The 18,283-nt window shown below is 42.6% G+C and overlaps 2 protein-coding genes across 3 annotated transcripts in view; both read left to right on the top strand.

Annotated features, from left to right (window-relative positions):
• LOC146634245 (protein NLRC3-like) overlaps nt 1–16,076 on the top strand; it is a 43,290-nt gene extending 27,214 nt beyond the window's left edge. Inside the window, exons 4-8 of one of the 2 annotated variants that reach the window (XM_085375454.1) lie at nt 749–922; nt 1,116–1,289; nt 12,571–12,744; nt 15,340–15,386; nt 15,535–16,076. In XM_085375454.1, coding sequence (XP_085231580.1) covers nt 749–922; nt 1,116–1,289; nt 12,571–12,744; nt 15,340–15,386; nt 15,535–16,076 — 1,111 coding nt within the window. The remainder of the gene's footprint in view (nt 1–748; nt 923–1,115; nt 1,290–12,570; nt 12,745–15,339; nt 15,387–15,534) is intronic. The other variant, XM_085375461.1, reaches the window with a different exon arrangement.
• Nucleotides 1–18,283, top strand: part of LOC146634242 (uncharacterized) — a 241,186-nt gene that overhangs the window by 199,566 nt on the left and 23,337 nt on the right. The window lies entirely within an intron of this gene.

The raw sequence follows: 18,283 nt of genomic DNA, 5'->3' as shown, positions 1-18,283 counted from the left end.
GCGTCTGGCACGTTGGAGAGGTGTGCGCTTCACGGATGAATCATGGTTCACATTGTTCAGGGCAGATGGCAGCTGAGAATGTCCCAGTTCTTGCATGGCCAGCATACTCACCGGACATGTCACCCATTGAGCATGTTCGGGATGTGCTTGACCGGCGTATACGACAGCGTGTACCAGTTCCCACGAATATCCAACAACCTCGCACAGCCATTGAAGTGGAGTGGACCAACATTCCACAGGCCACAATTGACAATCTGATAGACTCCATGCGACGATGTGTTGCACTGCATGAGGCAAATGGTGGTCACACCAGATACTGACCGGTTCTGGGTCCCCAGACCCCCAATAGCGCAAAAAACTGCACATTCCAGGGTGGCCTTTTGTTGTGGGCAGTCTGAGGTACACCTGTGCACTACTCATGATGTCAGATCAGCATCCTGATGTGGCACACCTGTGAGGTGGGATGGATTATCTCAATATGGCAGATGTGCCCACTACCACACATTTGGACTGATTTGTGACCACTGTTTGGGAGGGATGGTTATATTGTGTATCTGGAATGAATTTTAGGTCTCTACGTCCATCCCATGGGGAATGGGAGTAAAAACAAAAGTGTTGCGTTTATATTTTTGTTGAGTGTATGTTAAAGTGAAGTTTTACTAACCTACTCAGCACAAAACAAACAGGATTAGTTATTACACCTTGATTACACTTTAACAGCAGTCTTTCTTAATGTTTTTATTTTCAGACTCAACATCTGTGAAATCTCAGAGAAAATCTGTGAAGCTCTGTCCTCAGTTCTCAGCTCTGAGTCCTCTAGTCTGACAGAGCTGGACCTGACCATCAAAAACCTGCAGGATTCAGGAGTAAAGCTTTTGTCTGCTGGAGTACAAAGTTTAAACTGTAAACTGAATGCTCTGAGGTCAGATCAAATGTCATTTTATTTTTTTTTAAAACGAAATTAAAGATTTTGTCCATGTTCATCCATATGATGTTGTGTCTTAGAATATTAAGGTTTCCTTTAAAAATAAAAAAAGATGCCGCATGTAATGTAGTAATATAATAACAAACTTTACATGAGTATTTGTTTTATAGTTTGTCTTTTATTTTTTTAGACTGACTGGTTGTAATCTCTCAGAGACAAGCTGTGAAGCTTTGTCCTCAGTTCTCAGCTCCCAGTCCTCTAGTCTGAGAGAGCTGGACCTGAGTAACTCTGACCTGCAGGATTCAGGAGTGAAGCTTCTGTCTGCTGGACTAAAGAGTTCACAGAGTGCAGTGGAAACTCTCAGGTCAGGATTCAAACTTTTCCACATATGATCATTTAAAATGTGAATTATATTATTGATTGACTTATTAATAGAACTTTCAGCTGAACTGTCACTTCATATTATCCTCACAAATGGAATTATCAGGAACCTGCTGGAGCCACACACCCAGTTTAGGGGTCTCTGCCTGAGTGCTGCAATTACCACTGGGACCACTGTTGCCTTCACCCTTCACAACCTCTTGAGCTCAAAACATGTTCCACATTGCTTTGATTACTGCACTTTGATGTATTCAAGTCTTTATTATAATTCACAGCATCCATCCATTCAGGCACCCATTTTTCTAACCACTTATCTACAGCAGCAACAAGAGCTCCGTGATGTTATAAAGTTGGAGTTCGGGTATACCTTGAACAGCCTACCAGTCCATCACAGGGCAGTGTATATTTATACTCATTACTTCACAAATCAAATATTCACGTTAAATGTATAATCTTCCTTTCACTCAATGTTTCATACATTAGCTGTAACGATACATGACCTTTTTTTTCCTACTACATTATAAACATTGAAAATGCATCTATGAGAAACTATTTTCTGCAGTGATGAGCTAGCAACATCACACTAAAGGTGATTCAGCCTCTCTTGCCCTGAAGAAGCATGAGCAGCTTTTCTTTAAGTCCACTCGGTCCCTCCACACTAGCCCAGGACTGGTGAGGCAGACAACCCTGTTGATAACTGCCAATGGGACAAGGGAAGTCTGGGTCTGCTCTTTGTCGCTTTTACCTCTGTGGCTCTTCATGTGGCTGTCCTTCTAACCCAGGGGTGTCAAACTCCAGGCCTTGAGGGCCGGTGTCCTGCAGGTTTTAGATGTGTCCTTGATCCAACACAGCTGATTTAAATCGCCAAATTACCTCTTCCACATGTCTTGAAGTTCTCCAGAGGCCTGGTAATGAACTAATCATTTGATTCAGGTGTGTTGACACAGGTTGGGATCCAAAACCTGCAGGATACTGGCCCTCAAGTCCTGGAGTTTGACACCACTGCTCTAACCCATCTCAATGACAGTGGGATATGTCACTTGCATTGTGACAGTGCTTTTTCTCCATTCCCAGCACCTTCATAGGGTATTGGTCCTGTTAGAGCCTCTGGACATGGTACCAATGGTTACTTCCTCTTTAAAAGCTGGGTTCTTTTATTTATTGCCTTTGACAAACAAGTGGCCACTTTTCATCACTCATCCAAGTGACTTCTTCAGTCTCAGCTGACTGCAGGTTTCCCCAATCTTATAAACAGTACATTTGCATAATGACTGAAACCAGCTCACTGCAGAAACAATGGGCTGGGAGGTCAGTTCCTTAATCTTAATTATGCAAATTCTTATTACCATTGATCAACAACCACTGACCAAAACCCACTGATCAAAGCCCACTGATCAATGGCCATGAGTACCATTCAGAGTTGGGGAATGGCTGCAATCACAGCATTGTAAGATGGTGACAAAAAGGTGTTTGACTTTACTGAGAAGGCTCGTCTAGCACAGCACAAGAAGTATAAGACCAGGCAACAAAGGAAGTTTGACTTACTTCTTGTACGTCGGAAACCACCGCAAAATACGGAGAGTGTCCTCAGTGGCTAGAAGAGAGAAGGATGTGATACCGAGGATGTGGACAAGTGGGTGAAGAATCTGTCTGACAGACAGTTCACCCAAACAGAGAAAAACATCCTTGCTAAAGGGTTGAATTTTGCTGTCACACCGAGACAAATCCCGCTAGTGGAGCTGATCACAGCCACAGAAACTGCAAGCCTTCTCAGTAAAGTCAAACACCTTTTTGGTACATCTGTCTGTGAAGGTTCTCAGTCATCCAGGTCATCGTAGTCAAAGGAGCTTGCAAAGAAAAGCGTATGGACTTCTTTAAGTTGCTTGAAGAAGTTTCACCTCTCACCTCCTCTCCCTGGCTGATTGGGACCCACACCCAGTTTCACAGCTTGGCTCAGGCAATTAGAGGATCATCAGGGGGTCCTTTTGTCCCTCTGTGGGGGGTTACTCCCACTAGGTTCAAATCTGGGACTCTCCACCATTTGACCTTAGAACTGAAGAAGCTTCTCGGATGAGAGGTGAAACGTCTTCAAGCAATTTAAAGAAGTCCAGACGCTTTTCTTTGCAAGCTCCTGTGACTTTTTGGTACATCCTTCGCCATCTTACAGTGCTGTTAAAGCAGCCATTCCCCAACTCTCTGTGAATGGTACTCATGGTCATTGATCAGTGGGCTTTGGCGTGGAATTACTAAATTTAGATACCCAGTGGTACAAAATACCATTAACTTTGGTCCCAGTGCTGATTGTCTTTTTGTTTGATTCCATATACTTAACTCATCTGTTTAAGCCAAGTTACCCGCCTGACTCTCATTCACTCTGTCACACGCATGCAGACTTTTTCATGCACAGAGGCACAGGGCTCCCTCATCCCATCTTTTAGAGAGAATGGGTAATTATATAAACAGCTTTCAGCGAGGCAGGGATTAGGTCCCAGAGAAAGTGATGCTGTCTAATGCTGGCATATTTCTATCACATACTGAAAAACAGAGCAGGAAGAACCAGGAAGAACATGGAGCGGGTGTGTGTGTGTGTGTGGTATCTAAAAATAAAATAACCAAAAATAGAGAGGACATAGCCTAACATATGAAACAGGAAAAGATCACTGTGTAATCCATTTATTTCAACAAAGTAACTGTATTCTGAATACCACCTTTTTAAACAGTAACTGTTGGGTCTGTGTTTCCACAAGCCCCGCTAATTCTAGAGACTTATTCATCATGAAGAAAATAAGACAGTCGATCGATCGATTATTTGAGCAAGGGAGGCCTCGTCTGTGTCCACCACGAGAATGACCCCCAGATCTGACCTCCTCCTGCTGCCTTTCATTGAGACACAGTTCACACAAAACACGTCAGAACAAAGCCACGCCCACATGGTCCTAAGACAAGGCATTTGTATGTATATGTGTGAACTTCTGTAAGAATGTGTATGTGTGTGTGTGTGTGTGTGTGTGTTATGTGAGAATGTGTGTGTGTGTGTGTGTGTGTGTGTGTGTGTGTGTGTGTGTGTGTGTGTGTGTGTGTGTCAGACCTCCTGCTGACCAAAGGGTCGTAAACCCAGGAAGCTTACATCAAAAGAAGCAGATCTTCCAGATAAGATGTATCTGCAATAAAACATTTCACCCCCCCACCAGAACCTCGAGAATCTGGGGGGAAGGACAGTGGAATTTCTTTCATCAGAGTTAAACACTGTACAAATGGTAAACATAAAAATGACAAACATTTAACAATTTAACTCTAACAGTAACTGAATATAGATACTTATATTTTGTATTTTAAATATGTAATGTATGTAATGTATTTCGTTACTCCCCAACACTGTCTGTGTAAAGATTTATGTTTCTAAAGTGAAACAGTGAAAAATAACAGTACTGTTAATAAATTAATATGTTGACGTGTTACGACCCCCTCTGCTAGGCGTCAGGGAGGGAGTAACATACACGAGCCCCCAACACAAAACTGAGTAAAGCAAAAGGTTTTAATTACAAACTTTAAACAGAAAACCGACAGGGCTGTTCAACAGACCACTGGGCAGACAATTATTACATAAAGAAAGAACAGTCACGAGTAAAAGTTAAAGGGTAACTAAGGCAGGCTGGCCGCACACAAAATAAAAGCTAGGGTTTTAACTAAGGCAAGCCAGCTTCACAAAATCCTACCCACAGCCAGCTAGCAGCTCAAAACTCTAATCAGACTAAGTTTAAAGCATGCACCAAGATTCGACAAAGTTCAGCAATATGAACAAGTTCAACAAAAGATCGACGAGGGAGGCACGAAGGGCAAACTGCATGTTTAGTCCTAAGCAGCAGCCACTGAGTGAAGGACCTCCAGCCTTTTGTAGCCACAGGTGGGCACGATCAGCCACTGATTGCCTCTTGGAGCATCACGGGATCCCCGGGCAGCCAATCGTCCGTGTGGTCTGGCACACTTCATTCTGCATAAGAGAGGGTTGGCACGGGTCTCCCAGTAACCAATCACACACGAGTCCTGGAACACATTGATTTACCTAGAGGAAGGCGGGGCCACCTGAGGCCAGAGGCCGTAACAGACGTTGTACAGAAAGGCCAATTTTGGCACACATCTGTCCTGAATTCGTGAAATGACAAATGACCACAGGTCCAAGTGTGTCAAAACAATGATTTTATTAAACACACGTGTGGAGGAAATACACCGTCACAATCCTCAGCATAAATCCCCCCAAAAAGCATACTTAAAATGTTTTTATATGTCATGTTTTTATATCTCATGCATCAAAGCAGATACATAACATGCATAAGTTACAGTAACCACAGCTTTTCTGCTGACAATCTTTGACGCACACTCAAAAAGACATTTTCTCCGTCTCCACGCCAGGTGCTTCCTGTAGATCTTCTTATTCTCACTTATCTCTGGAACATCAGAAGCACATCCTACAAAAAACTGTTGCTTATGCAGGCACAAAATGCAGTTACAAGAAAAATACATCTTAACTCTAACCTAGAAATGTGTCTATATAATGTCTGTGTACGCAAGCGAGCTGTCACGACCTCACTGCATTCTGTCTCACCTCTTACCTCACCAGATAAAGCTTGTAACCTCCTACCAGACAGAAGGCCAACTCCTTTGTAAGCACATTTTCCCATAGGTGTAATAACATGATTGAAACTGTATGTTTAATAAATGGAATAAATATTTAATCAAATGCCACTGCTCAAAGCTTAATAACAGGATATAAAAATAAACACAATATAGAAATGATATAATCCCCACAATTCAAGTCAAAAACACATCAAACTTTAAGAGTTTTTTCCAAGGATGAGGAAGCAGACTGAGCCCCAAACAGCTGAATATATGGATGGTTCCCACAGCAACCACAGCAGTGTGCTCTCAGTATACTTAGTTGTATAAAGGAGTTCGTGGTGTGTTGCACTGAATAACTAAGCAGCTGAAACAGCCTCATGTATGTTGACACAGGGAAAGAATAGTGTGCTGTTCACAGCAGTCACAGCTCGCTGCCTTCAACAGTCTCTTCCTTCCTTGTTTGAATGTCACTGATATCATCTTCTGCTCTCCCACTGACCACCTGTTGGAGGTAGCATGCTAAGATGGCTAACAGCAGCATCAGTACATGTAGTCCTTAGTGATGGAAACTGGAACCATGAAGTCAGTGATGCTGGAATAAGCCTCTCCACAGTGACACTAATGGTCACTATCATGACTCTTTGATGATATTCTGTAAAACACTGACAGACAAAAGTGTTGGACAAATCTGAACAAGTCTACTTATTATACATGACTGTCCATAATTCTGATGGACACATGTTTTGGAGAAACGCCCTCCCCCTGATGATCCTCTAATCACCTGAGCCAAGGTGTGAAACTGGGTGTGGGTCCCAATCAGCCAGAGTTTCGGGTGAGTTCATTGTGAAACCTGGCCCCACCTTATCATGCGAATTCCTGAGGTCAGATGGCCCAGGATGTGAGTGGGCGTTAAGGCGTCTGGGAAGGATCTCAAAACTGGATTATAGATGGCAGAGAGTTGGTGTCGTAAACCCCGCCTCTGTTCAAAGATGGTCGCTCACAGTGGACATAGATGGCTTCTTTCACTCCTCTTTCAAACCATCTGTCCTCTCTGTCCAAAATGTAAACATTGGCATCCTCGAAAGAGTGTCCTTTATCCTTAAAATGCAGATGGACTGCTGAGTCTTGTCCTGTGGAGGTGGCTCTTCTATGTTGTGCCATGCGCTTGTGAAGTGGCTGTTTGGTCTCTCCGATGTAGAGGTCTGGGCATTCCTCGCTGCACTGTACAGCATACACCACGTTGTTAAGTCTGTGTTTTGTTTCTATTTTCTCATATTTTATTTCTATTTTCTCATATTTTACTAAAAAAAATTAAAATAGTGTTATTTTGGCAAACTTTCTTGGTTTATATCATCATATAGGGACTCCTCAAAACAAGTTAAATATAAAAGATCTCCTTTTATCTACATTTGTCTTCTAGCCATAATTCTGTGTGTATTACAGTCATTTTCTAACACTCGGAAATTTGGAGCCCTGGGTGATTGTCTGATAATATTTACTGTGAATTAAAAAGGGGGCATATTTACATTTAACTAACTCTACAGCTTCAGAGTCTGTAAGAAGGAACAAATAGTATTATAAAGGCTTCTTGCATGGCTTCTTCATATGTGATATTGTAGCTGATTTAAGGCTGTTCGTGTGGGAACGTTTCTCAGCCTTGACTCATTTCATAAGGAATGATCCAGCAGCTCACATAAGACCATAAAAATGGTTAGTTTCAAATAATGCCAGGCAAAAATCGCATTCACATCAAATAAAATCAACCCTGTTAACAGTTCCTCATGTTTGAGACTGTCCACACTTAAAAATATTGAAGTTTTGAAAAAAAAAAACATCACTTTGTAAATGTTCTTACTTTACAGAGTCAAATTATCTCTGTGGTCTAATGTTTAAATTGATACTGGTTTAACTTTCTGAGTCTGTGTGCGTGTGTGTGCAGTGTTGCCAACTTAGCAAGTTTTCAGACCCCTTAGCAACTTTTTTTCTAAAAAAAGTCGCTAAAAAAAGACGTGAAAGCGCGTATCGCTTTTACTCTCAACAAGCAGCGGGTGCTGTAACGCAGTCAGTTCTTCTTTTACTCTTATGCTGTTTTGTGGATCACAAGGTTTAAAACTACTTATAAACACACACACACAAAGTAACTCCACCAGAGTGCCTAGTTCGGGTCACTTTTGCCGGTCCAAGCCCAGGTAAAGGAGCAGGGTTGGAATTGTGACATTAAAAAAAACAATAATTGCTAAAAGAAATTAATTTGTAAAATAAATAAACTCAATAAACTCAATAAACTCTAAATGCATTTAGGACGTTTTTTACTCACTTTATGTCTTTATGTCTTTATGTCTCTGCCACGATGTTATTTCTCTCTCCAACAACATAGGTTACAATTACATTAGCATGATCAATTATGCAAATTAAGCGATGACATCATTTAGCGACTTCTAGCGACTTTTAGGACAACCAATAGCGATTTTCCTTACTGAGGAGTTGGCAACACTGTGTGTGTGTGTGTGTGTGTGTGTGTGTGTGTGTGTGTGTGTGTGTGTGTGTGTGTGTGTGTGTGTGTGTGTGTGTGTGTGTGTGTGTTTAGATGTTTTTGTCTGAGCTCCCATTCAGCAGCATGTTGGAATGACATGTACGAACATGTTTGAGCTGCAGGCAGCTGTGTGTGTCAGGTATCACTTGGGAAATGTGTGTATGTGTGAAGTAATTACAGCCACTGTGCAGCACAGTGTGCTACTGACTGTGTGTGTGTTACCATGACTGAACAGCATCTGCAGACATATGTAAGTCCTTAGATATACGTGCATGTTTGAGTATGTGTGTCTCTTCTTGTATTTAATAGGGATGTGCGGATCGATCCTGAAATATCGATTCCTCCGATACCAATCATTTATGTTCCAGAATCGATTCTCACATTAAAATATTGATAGTTTAGTAATTTAGAGTAAATTTGTAGTTTATCATTAACAGGAACACAGTGGAAAGAAACGATAACATTCGGATTGTCTACATTCAAAGGAACTACTTCCTCTTCCGCCTTTCATAGTCATGTGCGAAATACGGCTGTATAAATGTCTCGCAGCCCCTTGGCGCGCGCACTCACGACAATGGCTGAGCATAATTGTGCGGATGTATTTTACCTCCACAAACAGCTGAGACGTGGTTTGGATACATGTGGCAAAAAAAGTGAGGTGTTGTGGCCATACTTGCCAACCTTGAAAAAAAAAAAGAAAAAAAGTTTGTGTTTTGGAGTTTTATCTTTCAGGTGAACCAGTTTCTGTCTGAGCGTGTTGCTGGGTCTGAAATACACCGGGATGTCATGCTTGGAGAAAACTCTCCTGAGTTTCTCTGATACACCGGCTACATAGGGGATGACAATGTTGTTGCGTCTGTCCTTCTTATCCTCCCTCGCTGGTGTCTGGTCTTCTTTTCTGTGCCTCTTTGCTGACTTTAAGAACGCCCATTTAGGATAGCCGCACGTTTTGAGTGCTTCCTTTACATGTGTGTGTTCCTTCTTTTTCCCTTCAGGCTTAGAGGGAACATGTTCTGCCCGGTGGTGTAGGGTCCTAATTACTCCAAGTTTGTGTTCCAGAGGGTGATGGGAGTCAAAGAGGAGGTACTGGTCCGTGTGTGTGGGCTTCCCGTAAACTTCGATGTTGAGGTTGCCGTTCTCTTCAATGTGCACAGCGCAGTCCAGGAAAGGCAAACAGTTGTCCTTTGTGTCTTCCCTGGTGAACTTGATGTTTTTATCCACAGCGTTAATGTGCGCAGTGAAGGATTCCACTTCTTGTGTCTTGATTTTGACCCAGGTGTCGTCCACATATCTGTACCAGTGGCTGGGTACTCTTCCTTTGAAAGAGCCAAGAGCCTTCCTTTCCACTTCCTCCATGTAAAGGTTGGCTACAATAGGTGACACGGGGGAGCCCATGGCACAGCCATGTTTTTGTCTGTAAAAGCCTTCGTTGTATTTGAAATATGTAGTGGTGAGGCAGAGGTCTAACAGTGTGCAGGTCTGATCGGGTGTGAAGTTGGTCCTGTCCTCCAAGGAGCTGTCTTCTTGTAGTCGTTTTCTGACCGTCTCCACGGCCTCCGTGGTGGGTATGCAAGTGAAGAGAGAGACTACATCAAACGACACCATGGTTTCATCTGGATCCAGGGTAAGTTTCTGGACCTTGTCGGTGAAGTCGGTGGAGTTCTTGATGTGGTGTGGGGTGTTCCCCACGAGAGGAGCAAGGATGGTAGCAAGGTGTTTTGCAATGTTATAAGTGGCTGAGTTTATGCTACTGACTATGGGTCTGAGTGGGACAGCTTCCTTGTGGATTTTAGGAAGTCCGTAGATGCAGGGTATGGCATCCCCTGGGTAAAGGCTGTGATATGTAAGGCGGTCAATGATTTTGTCCTTTTCAAAGTCTTGAAGGCAAGCTATAACTTTCTTTTTGTAGCTGCTTGTGGGGTCTCGCTTTAAGGCTTCGTAGGTATTGTTGTCACTGAGGAGAGTAGTGATCTTTGTATGGTAATCTGTAGTGTTTAGGACCACGGTGCATCTTCCCTTATCAGCTGGTAAAACAGTGATGTTGTGGTCTTTGCTCAGGGAAGCGACGGCCTTCTTTTCCTGTATTGTGAGGTTGGACGGAGGGACTTTGGCACTGGAGAGGGTGGCTGAGACTTTCATCCTGATTTGCTCTGCTTCTGTCTGTGATAATTTATTAATCCGTATGGCAGATTTCGTGGCTGTGATGAGGTCCACTATGGGCAACTGTTGTGGAGAAATGGCAAAATTGAGTCCTTGAGATGCATTATGTTGGTTTTTAGGTTTTCTGGGAGTTTGTGTCATCAGGCTTGTTCTACACACTGTCAATCAAAGCTACAAGCTGGCATGGCGTTAGCTTTGATTTGGAATCACTTTTAAAAAGGTAGATTTCCATGAAAAGACTAAATGTGTTTTCTTTCTTTATACAAAGTTCATCCCATTTTCACAGGCTCATTCTGACCAATCAGAAGCCTCCATTTCATGCACATTGTAGCAACTTCCACAGTCGCTAGAGGCCGAGGATGGAGCCTGCCTATTTGCATGACACGCTGTCAACTTTACGCAATAATGCGAGAGGTGGAATTGCTTACTTGTTTATTAAAGTGCTTTGAGAGTTTACAGAGTAATGTGATCGGCTCACGATTCAGACTCTTAAAACATCACAGGCTCTAATGCAACAAGGGGAAACTCGTTGTGCAGCGGTCAACAAAAACTACGGCTACCCAGCCCTCCTCTCTGTCAAAATCAAACCAGTGAATGACAGACTGACAACGCCCACTTAATTTCACCGCTAGCACCCACGTGACTCCCGTTACACATCACCATAGCAACCAAACAAATGAAAACCCAGTGATCATCAAAATTCAATACATTTAATTATGGGTCCTACACACATCTTTAAGTTGTCCTCTGCTGAACATCTTCTGAACCATTAAGAAACTTTCCTGAACTTTATCTTCTAACACTGGCCTGATGTTTCACTGTCAGTCTGGAGTTTGGCACGTAGTGTTTGTATGCAAACTGTAGTGGGTCCTGGGCATGCTGTACCTGTGGTCGGAGGACGTCAAACCTGTTGAAGACGTAGTTGAGTTTGTTTGCCTTCTCCACATTCCCCCCCAATGTGCTGTTCTTGGTGTTGTGGCCCGTGATGGTTTTCACATCATTCCATTCCTTATGGAATTCCTTATGTCACGTCACATGACTCATACATTTTGATTAGCACCCAAAGAACTAAAGAAAGGCTAAAAGGATGTTCAGCCAATCAAATCCCTCCTAGGAACAGGAAGTCTAGAGAGGAAATGGAGCAGAGAAGGAGAATCACCAGTTTAAATGTCTGAATTTTAAACTGGTGACCCTCTAAAGAGGCTTTTATTGACTCTTTCTGTTTTCATTACAGGTTTTTTCACCATTTAAACGTTTTAATATCAGATTGAGAAATAACTTTTTAGTTATTTCTACATTTGACACAAATAATGACTTTCTGACTTGACTTTGGACTAATCTAACAACTCAGCCTGGCTATGTTGGACTTGGTGTGGAAGCAGCTCCCAGTTTGAGTTCAGGAGACAGACACCCCCTCTACTTTGAAGATCAGCTTCAAACTTTCCTTTTTGATAAAGCTTATAGTTTGAGCTGGATCAGGTGACCCTGAACCATCCCCTAGTTATGCTGCTATAGGCTCAGGCTGTTGGTGGACTTCCCATGATGCTCTGCTTTCTTCTCTGTCCTTAACTTTTGTCTTCTCTCTCCTTAGTTTGTGTTTTGTTCTTGTCTCTCTGAGCTCATCTCTTCTCTTTCCCCTCACCCTACAACCAGTCATGGTAGATGCTTCTCCTGGAGCCTGTTTTCACTGGGAGGATCTTTGTGTCAAAGGGAGTTCTTCCTTCCCACCATCACCAAGTACTGCTCACAGTGGATTGTCTGATGGTTGGGTCTTTCGCTCTATATTGTAGGCTGTTACCTTATACTGCTAAACAGCTTGAGATGACTGCTGGCGTCTGTTGGGAATTGTCACTTATACATAAAGTTACATTGAATGGATGTAAATTGATAGATGTTATTGTGACAAAGAGAAAATGATTGTTGACAGATGGATTGTTGTTTTGTGTGTCTGCAGTCTGTCAGGCTGTCTGATCACAGAGGAAGGCTGTACTTCTCTGGCCTCAGCTCTGAGCTCCAACCCCTCCCATCTGAGAGAGCTGGACCTGAGCTACAATCATCCAGGAGACTCAGGGATTAAGCTGCTGTCGGCTGGACTGAAGGATCCAGGCTGGAGACTGGACACTCTCAGGTATGGAGAGAATGTCTAATAGAGGAGGAAGAGATGGAAACATTTCCTGTGTCCTTCACTCACTTCCTGTTTGTTTCCTACGGCCTCCAACCTACTTAGCAGTAGCTGGCAATTCCTATTCACCTAAAATTAGCATTAGCCACTAATGGCATTCTACTAAGCATTAATCCCTCACTAATATAACGCTAATTCACATCAAATTAGCTTTAGCTGCTAGCATCAGCCAACTTAGAACTAGCTGCAAACATTGTTAAAAGGGAAGTGAAAAGTTTTAGCATTATCGGGTAATGCTAACTCGCATCAAATTAGCATTAGCTAATAAAAGCAGCCTTCTTAGCATTAGCTGCTCACATTGTTATAATGCAAGGGGAAAGAGTTAGCATTAACGGATGATGCTAAGTCACGTCAAATTAGCTTTAGCTAGTAATGGCAGCCTACTTAGCATAAGTCCTCACATCGTTATAATGCAAAGGAAAATAGTTAGCATTATTTGATAATGCTAATTCACATCAAATTAGCAATAGTTATTAACGGTAACACACATCACATTGTTAAAATTGAAGGAAAAATAGTATAAGCATTAGCTACTCATATTTTTAAAATATAAGAAAAACATTGTTAGCATTAGCGGATAAATTAGCATTAGCTAATAACGGCACCCTATTTAGCATTAGCCGCTCACATTGTTAGAAATTAAGACAATATGGTATTAGCATTAGTTGCCAATGCTTATTCACCTAAAATTAGCATAGCCACTAATGGTAGCCTATTTAACATTAACTCTTCACATCACAGGGAAAAAGTTAAAATTGAATGAAAAATACTGTTCACATTAGCTACTCATATTGTTAAAAAGTACGAAAAAACATTGTTAGCATAAGCGGATAATGCTAATTCACCTCAAATTAGTATTAGCTAATAACGGCAACCTACTTAGCATTAGCTGGTCACATTGTTATAAAGCAAGAAAATATGGTATTAGGATTAGCTGCCAATTCCTATTCACCTAAAATTAGCGTTAGCCACTAATGGCAGTCTACTTAGCATTAAATCCCGACTAATATAATGCTAATTCACATCAAATTAGCATTAGCTGCAAGCATCAGCCTACCTAGCACTAGCTGCTCACATTGCTATAAAGCAAAGGAAAACAATATGAGTATTAGGTTCTAATGCGTATTTGCCTTAAATCAGATGTAGGTGCTAATGGCGGTCTACTTAGCATTAGCAGCACAGATTGTTGTAATGCTACGGAAAAGAGTGTTAACATTAGCCGTGCACATTTTTTAAAGTTAAGGGAAATAGTGTTAGCATTAGGTACTCACATTGTTAAAAAGTAAATGTTAACATTAGTGCATAATGCTAATTCACATCAAATTAGCATTAGTTAATAACGGCAGCCTATTTAGCATTAGCAGATAATGTTGACCCTGGCCCATTGGAAAAGTTCAGAACTAAAGATTTAGGAGTGTTTCTTGATAGCTCTTTCTCATTTGAGAAACAAATAAATTCGGTTATTAAAACCAGATGTAAGGTTTATATTGTTGACTGTCATTTATGCTTAGAAATATTTACTCATATATGCTTAGAGTTTTATAATCGATTGCATAATGATAGAGGTTTGATCCTTAGTAGTCTGTAAAGACTCTGTGTGCCTTCCAGAGTGCTCTGGCATGCACACACAACTTGGGGTCATGAGAGAGGTCGTACCCTCTCTTATTGATTTATGGTGTAGGAGGACACCTACTCTGTGTCTGGATAAGTATAAGAGCCCTTTGTTAGGGGGACCGCTGGACTCTTAGCACCAGCTTTGGGGTCACAGGGTCACATCTGGAACACACACACACACACACATACCTACACTATGCACAGACTGGTACTCTTTGTTCATACCTGTGTAAGACGTCATAATGAACTTGTGCATATTCATGTAAGCTCAATAAAGAGCAGTGTTACGAGGGAGCAGACGAGAGCGACTGAGGTCAAGTGAAGGAACGGCGCTGTCACAGTTCTCTCCCTCATCAATTGTCTGGTTCCAGCGGTGGGTCTGTGCTAGACGACCCATCACCAGCTTTTTCCACTGGTTACCAGTACGTGGTAGAATCCACTTCCAGATCTGGTTGTCTTTAAATCTGTGAATGGATTGGCTCCATCTTATCTCTCTTTAACAAAAGAATCCAAGTGGAGCCCTCAGGTCTGCAGATAAGCAGCTTCTGACCAGAACTAGACGTAAAAACAGAGGTGAGCTTTATCGATGGCTGCAGCCAAACTCTGGAACAGTCGCCCTTCACATCAGGTCGTCACCAACACTGGACATTTTTAAAAGCCGGTTGGAAACACATTTGTACTCTGTAGCTTTCAATCCTGACCAGTCTTTATAGTCATTACTGTGTATGTTTCCTATTTTCTCTCTACTCTGTGCAGCACTTTGGCTCAAGCTGTTTTTAAATGTGCTGATAAATAAATGTAGATTTCTTTGAATAAAACAGTGGAGCCGAGCTTTGAGCTCAGTGTGTAACAGTGTGTGTGTGAGAGCCATGTAATGTCCATGTGTGCATGCTGACTGTGCTGCTCTGACCCCCCTCCTCCTTTCAGGGTGGAGCCTGCTGGAGTCCGATGGTTGAGACCAGGTCTGAGGAAGTGTAAGTGTGTTTTTAATGGGATTCATGAAAACAAAGCAGCACACATTCAACCATCTTCATCATGTCAGGAGTCATCATCAAAGTGTCAATCAATGAACAGATGATGGATCAATAACTGCAGCTGGATTGTGTTTGTTCTCTCCATCAGATTCCTATCAACTCACAATCGACACAAACACAGTGAACAAATGGCTCCAACTGTCTGACAACAACAGGAAGGTGACACATGTGGAGGAGGTTCAGTCATATCCTGATCATCCAGACAGATTTGATTACTGGAAACAGCTGCTGTGTAGAACTGGTCTGACTGGTCGCTGTTACTGGGAGGTCGAGTGGAGAGGAAGAGTTTCTATATCAGTGAGTTACAGAAGCATCAGAAGAAAAGGAGACAGTGAGTGTGTGTTTGGATGGAATGATCAGTCCTGGAGTCTGATCTGCTCTCATGATGGTCCTGATTCTGTCTGGCACAGCAGCAGGCAAACATCCATCTCCTCCTCCTCCTCCTCCTCCTCCTCCTCTGTCTCTAACAGAGCAGCAGTGTATGTGGACTGTCCTGCTGGCACTCTGTCCTTCTACAGAGTCTCCTCTGACACTCTGATCCACCTCCACACCTTCAACACCACATTCACTCAAACTCTTTATCCTGGGTTTTGGGTCTTGTCTCCTGGTGACTCAGTGTCCCTGTGCTGAGTGGAGTGTAAAGAGTGTCTCCTGTTACAGAAACACTCTGACTGTTGAACAGATAGTTCAGTCTGTACATGTCTGTCTCTTTCACTCACAAACACGTTTTCAGATTCATGGATTCAATCAGTTGATGTTTGAAACTCTTCTAAATGATTCCTTGTAAACTTCTTCCTCTTCAGTCACAAACAAACAGGAAGTGATGTCACATGTGTTCCTGTCCACACAGCAGAATGAGTCTATTGCTGACAGTGATGTACAAACAGAGTGAGCATTTCTGAGGCCCAAAATAAACTGAGTAGTTCACTGAATGAACAATGGACTGTGAGCTCAGTTCCTTCATCATTAGTATGGATTATATATGTATATGTATTATATTAGTATCATATATATCAGGTGCTGCTGCTTTCAGTCATTGTGCAAATGTGCTGTTTGTAAGCTTGTAAAGCTGCAGTCAGCTGAGACTGAAGAAGTCACCTGATCAGTGAGCAAACGTTTCTGAAAACGTCCAGATGAACAGAATCAACCTTTTGGGATCAGCCAGCAATGCAGCATCATTGTTGTTCAGCTTCAGAGGTTTGCAGGAATGAACTGATGACCAGAAACAGCTGCAAAGTCCAAGAAAATACCAGCTGGAGTTCAGCTGCATTTGAAGAAGTCAAAGAAAAGTAAGGATGGCAAAGGGCGACGTTTTCTTCCAAAGAGCTGCAAACATGGTCGACGCCTCATTAGAAGAATCATCTGGACATTTGTGAGGAACTCTGACCAAGAAAGCAACGTCACACAGATCCAACAGACAGTTTCCATGACTGCAAGTGTTGAGTGGAAAAATGCTACATTGCATTATTGCATCCTCTCACCACAGGAGGCGCTGTTGGCACCACTGATTGCTGATCAGCTGTTCTCTGATGATCTGATTGATACTGTGAATAACGGGACTCACTGAACTCTGTGACACAGTGAAGATTACAGAGTTTAACTTCAACATCTGACTGACGTCACACAGACAGAAGGATGAACCAGTGAGGCACAGAACACAGTTACTGGAGATACTGGATCAGCTCCATGTGAACCTCTGATGGAGAAGCTGCTGAGCCAGAGAAACATCAGGACATGACAGCAGCTGCACTTATCTAACAACATGTAGCAGAGCTGATCTATGTTAGAGGATCTATCACAGCAGCTGAAGCCAAAGTCCAACACTGGATACCAGCTGAGCCTGTGCTGAGTGTAGTGTTACAGGAAAAGGGCAGAAACACTGGTAGCTCCCAGTGATGCTGACTGGGGCACAGAGCTGAATGATGCAGCATCAGGACACTGTTTCAGTCTGACTGACAGAGAAACCTGTAGCTGTATCTACATGTGAGGCAGAGGCCACACAAGCAGCTTTCTATGTTTCACAGTGACTGAGATCTTCAGTGGGGGTGGACATGCTCCTGTACAGACCTCTGAGGAGAACCAAGGTGCAGTCAAAGAGTCCAGTCTGTCCTCACAGATGTGAACATGTGCTTTCATCAGGTCTGCTGTCAGCTAGCAGGCTCACATCAGAATCACTGTTCCTGAAAAACACAGTCTGTGTGACATCATCAGTCAGCTGATGGTCCCAGATCTGAATGGTTTCTGTCTCTACTGAGGAAGTCAGAGAATATCACTGAGGTGTGGATCAGGTCTGAGTGAGCTGTGGAGGGACAGCTTTAAACAGTCCACAGGTCTCACGTCCTGCTCAGTCTGCTAGCAGATACCTCGTATTGTTCCAGATGTGCTGACATCAGCAGCAGCACAGCTGTGTGATACCATGAATCTCAGTTATTGATCCAACACACAGTAAATACAAAGATCAGGATTTCTGAGAGTAATCATTATGAGTCTGAACACATGATCACTGAATGTTAGTCTCCACAATAATAAGCTAACACAAGCAAACACAGCTTTCAGCTCTTATTTTGAAACTGGCTTATTTAGAGAGCTGTGATGTGAGCGTGCCTGGCTCTGAGGCACTTGGGTCAGCCTCTGTTGTTTAGAAGTGTTACAGACTGTGAATGACACAGACCTGTCAGTTTCCATGTTTGTCTGTAACACAGCTCAGGGCTCCATGCTGAACGCATCCATCCAGTGTTATTGATCCAGGACTGATACCAGCATTGGGATCAATACTACAACACACAATCACATGTGTCCACGTGATGTGTTTGACCAGCTTTATTCATTAATGATCA

Source organism: Diplotaxodon limnothrissa, linkage group LG3, assembly GCF_057381915.1.
Source record: "Diplotaxodon limnothrissa isolate DT_005_m linkage group LG3, D_limnothrissa_male_GT1.1, whole genome shotgun sequence".
In the NCBI taxonomy this organism is placed as follows: Eukaryota; Metazoa; Chordata; class Actinopteri; order Cichliformes; family Cichlidae; genus Diplotaxodon; species Diplotaxodon limnothrissa.
The sequence above is the reverse complement of the archived record's forward strand: the minus strand, read 5'-3'. Positions and strand labels throughout refer to the sequence as shown.